This window comes from Pteropus medius, unplaced genomic scaffold (assembly GCF_902729225.1).
Source record: "Pteropus medius unplaced genomic scaffold, Ma_sr-lr_union100, whole genome shotgun sequence".
NCBI lineage: Eukaryota > Metazoa > Chordata > Mammalia > Chiroptera > Pteropodidae > Pteropus > Pteropus medius.
Window position 1 is genome coordinate 784,569 of NW_024350923.1, and position 3,863 is coordinate 788,431.

Genomic DNA, 3,863 nt, shown 5'->3' on the forward strand with positions numbered 1-3,863 from the left:
AGGTTCATGGCTCAGTTTAGCAAAGTTTTTTCTTCTCCTTCTTGTAAGTGGGGTGCACACAAGCTTGGCAGCCTATTTTGCAAAGGTCAGCAGTGTTTCCTGGGGGGTGGGGTGGGCGAGGAGGGGACCCCCAGGCCTGGCACCCCAGCTTGCTACTGAAGGTGGCCTCATATTGCTTAGAAACGAATCTCAGTTTAAATACCAGATTAAAAATAGAGCTTGGAGGACCGCCCGCACTGTTGCCAAATCATTGCCAGAATGAACAGCTTCAATAAATAAAAAATCGAAATATTTACTTCTCGGTAAAAATCGCAGTAAAACCATTTACCTTTCTTTGCATTATATATAATATATATTTATAGTGGGCCCGGCTGCTGGCGGCCCAGCCGGGGGCAGCGGAGGGGCCGATCCCGGCCGGGGTCAGGACACCTCGATGACCTCCACGCTACCCGAGAAGCTGGCCTGCTTGCCCAGGGCGGCCAGCTCCTCGCCGCGCGCGCGCCCCTCCACCATGCCTTCCTCAAACTCCATCTGGCAGCTTCTGCGCTTGAACTGCGTCTCCGGGGGCGGCTCATCTGGCCAGCTGGTCCGCGCGTCCCGGGACTCGGCCCTCGCCGCCTCCCGCCGCCGCAAGTCGCCGCCGGCTGCACCCTGCGAACCCGCCAGGCCGAAGGGCGCAAACCGCGTGCCCTGCGCTCCTTCTGGGCTGAAGCACCAGAGCCCATCCGGCGACGGCGTGCCAGGGGAGTCGAGCGGCGGCGCCCAGCCCCCGGGGCCGGCCGGCTGGCTGGGGCCAGGCAGCCCGGGCGCCGACAGGGCGGAGAGGCCGTGCCGTGGAGTCTGCCGGGTGGCGTCCCCGAAGTTCAGGCCGAGGCCGTGCGCGGGCGAGCGCGCCGGGGAGCCTGCTGGAGGCCGGGGCCGCCGGCGGAGCCTTGGACGCGTCTCGGGCGCCGCGTCTGGGCTGTCGGGGCTGGGCGAGGGCAGGCCCAGCGCGCCCCCCGACGGGCTGTCCAACTTGCAGAGCTTCGGGGCCTCGCCTGGGGCGGGGGCCCCGGCGTCCTCGGGCCGCCGGCTGGGGGCGTAGGCCGACTTGATGTCCAGCGAGAAGGAGCGCTTGAGGCGGTTGGTGTCCTGGAGGCGGTCGGAGGACAGGTGCAGGCCGCGCAGGCCCTGCTGCAGGGCGCTGGTGGCGGGGGCGGCGGGGGCGGCGGGGGCCGGACACTCCCCGCCTGCGCTTGCCGCGCCCTCCCTCGCCGCCTTGGCAGCCGCACTTCCGGTGGCAGCGCTCTCTGAGGTAGGTGGTGGCAGCAGGGGCGGTGGGGCCGCAGGGCCCGGGAGGGGCTCCGGTGTGCCTGGGTAGGGTGCGCCGTCACCCTGCAGGGCGGCCAGCAGCTTCAGGCTGCGCTCGTACTCCAGCAGCTGGCCCAGAAAGTTGAAGTTGGGTGAAATGGACGGGCGCCGGTCCTTCACAAACCTGGGGCAAGAAGCGGCTGGATGGCCACAGAGCTTCCTGCCGGGCCAGGCTGCTGGCCCACCTCCCCTTCACCAGCCCCCGTTCCTGGGCACACAGGCTGATCTGCACACTCGCCAGTGCCGGGGCTCAGGCCTCCCCTCCCCTGCCAGGGGTCTCTCAGCCCCGGGCGGTCCAGGTGTTCATGGGGGATGGGGCAGGGGAGGGGAGGGGCACTTCCAGCCTGGAGTGGGGAGGACAAGGCGGGACTACCTGTAGGCATCGTCAGAGGACATGCCCATGGTCTTCATGATGTAGGCGATGGCGATGGTGGCAGAGCGGGAGACGCCGGCGAGACAGTGGACGATGACTTGGCAGCTGGACAGCTTGGCTTTATCTGGTGGGAGGGGGGCCATGGGGACCAGGTGAGCGCTGGGGTCACACAGTCCTTCGCTACCCCAGGTAGGGGACCACACCCTCATCCTGCCAGCCATCCTTCCGGGAGAACAGCCCCTCCCAGCCTGCCAGGGTTCCCCTGCCACTCCTCCAGCTCTGCCCCAGGAATGGGGGGGCAGGGGCGGGGCACCCCCTCACCGATGAACTCGATGGACTTGTCCAGCCAGGGCAGCAGCTTTTCACAGTAGTTGTCATTGATGGGGATGCGCATGAAGCGGCTCTCGCAGATGAAGTCCGGCTTGGGGCAGGAGTTGCTGGCGTTGAGGACATAGCTTATTCCGTTTTGGGTCATCAGATCCTGAGGGACAGGAGGACAGGTTGTAAGGGGGTGCATCTGGGCAGGCCCTTCGAATCCTAGGACGGTCTCCAGGTGGGCAACTCCGTGGGACTGGGCTCAGGAGGGCTGCCGGCCTCTTCGAGCCCCGCCTACAGCCCGCCCTGGGCTCCCAGGAATTTTACGGCTGCCTGGGCGGTGGCTTCACTCTCTTCCCTCGTCACCATTTTTAAAACACGGGATTCTTTCAGCGCTGGCCAGGGGCCCAGTGACATCAGCAGTTTGGCATGTGGGCTCCACCGACAAGGGGGTGGGGAGCTGCTGCTCCGCCCGGCCCTGACTGGCCTTTCCCCCAGTCCTGCTCCGGTCCTGGGGGGGCAGGGTGGAGCCCTTGGGTCCTGGCCTCAACCCGTGCTCATCCATCCACCCCCATCGGCCTTCAGCTCCTTTTCTCCCGCCCCCTCCCCAAAACAAGCCTGGGCACAGCACCGGCTTCTGCTGCCCCTCCCCCGGCGGAGCCCCAGCTGCGTACAGACCTTGTTTAGGACGTCCTTCTGAGAGCCCAGGTAGAGGTGAGGCAGGATGCGGGTCAGGCCCACGCTGGGCACCGGCAGGCAGGGCTGGGAGAGGCTCATGGGCAGCAGGGCCGCAGGCTTGCCCTCGCAGAGGCCCGGGAAGCAGGAGGAGAAGGTGGCGAAGCCTCCTGCCGGAGGGGGAGCCCAGGAGTGTCAGGAGCGCCCCTGGCTGGGGCAGGAGAGCCGGGGCACTGACCACGGCAGTGTCCCCGCCACACCCGACCTGGCTCCCCCAGCCCGATGTGGTGCCGGCGCCTGGGCCTCTGGCCTGAGCACCTGGTCTCAGCGGTGCTGGACCACGCAGCACAGTGGCGGGGGCGCGTGCCGTGCAGGTCTTCAGCCTGCCCCTATGACCACGTTCTTCCTCACGTAATTAGGGGCTGGCCCCACCGAGGACGCCGCTGTGATGCCCGTAAAAGTGGGGTCGAGGTGGCGGGTCAACACAGCGTGTGCAGGGCTTGAGGCTGTGGGGGGCGGGGCTCCCGCTGAGGGTATGGATCACAGGGCCCCTCCATACCTGTGGCCAGGGGCCAGCCCGGGCCTTCCCCGCCTTCCCTCCTGGGCTGATGCAATATCTCCCTGCCTCCATCTGGCTGGGCGCCCCAGGCCAGGCTTAGGTGCCAGGACCAGGAGGCAAGAGCTTCTGAGGGAGCCGTCCCCTCCCCCTGGGCATGACATCACCCACTGGAATTGGCACAGCCCACAGGGGCATCTGCCGGCCGGTTCGGCTCCATTCCGCCAGCCGGAGAAGACCGAGGAGCGGAGGCTGGGCTAAGAGCTGGAACCCGGGAGCGGGTATGTCCTATGTGTGGCTGGCACGTGCCCTGCCGCCCGCTGTCCCCACGCAGCAAGCACATCCGGGCCCCGGGCCACGGGTCTGCAGAAAGAGCCACACTGCTGCCCACGGCAGCCTGAGTGGGGCTCCCTGGTAAACCACTGGCTCTGAGTGACCGCAGCCGGGGAGAGCGTGCCATGCCTCTGGCCCGTTCCTCCTCCTGCCTGCCACACAGCATGGCACGGAGGCTCACAGATGTCCGGGACCACACACCAAGAATGGACCTGCCCACACCTGGCCTGGCTGGGTGACCGCTGGCTCTGGCTAGCAACT

The 3,863-nt window shown here is 67.0% G+C and overlaps 1 protein-coding gene across 1 annotated transcript in view; it reads right to left on the reverse strand.

Moving 5' to 3' along the window:
* Window positions 1–267: 267 nt before the first annotated feature.
* The window catches only part of DUSP8 (dual specificity phosphatase 8), a 16,586-nt gene continuing 12,990 nt past the window's right edge, over window positions 268–3,863 (reverse strand). The window contains exons 6-7 of the mRNA XM_039840330.1: window positions 1,724–1,847; window positions 268–1,474 (exon numbers count right to left, since the gene is read on the reverse strand). Coding sequence (XP_039696264.1) covers window positions 421–1,474; window positions 1,724–1,847 — 1,178 coding nt within the window. The 3' untranslated portion in view covers window positions 268–420. The remainder of the gene's footprint in view (window positions 1,475–1,723; window positions 1,848–3,863) is intronic.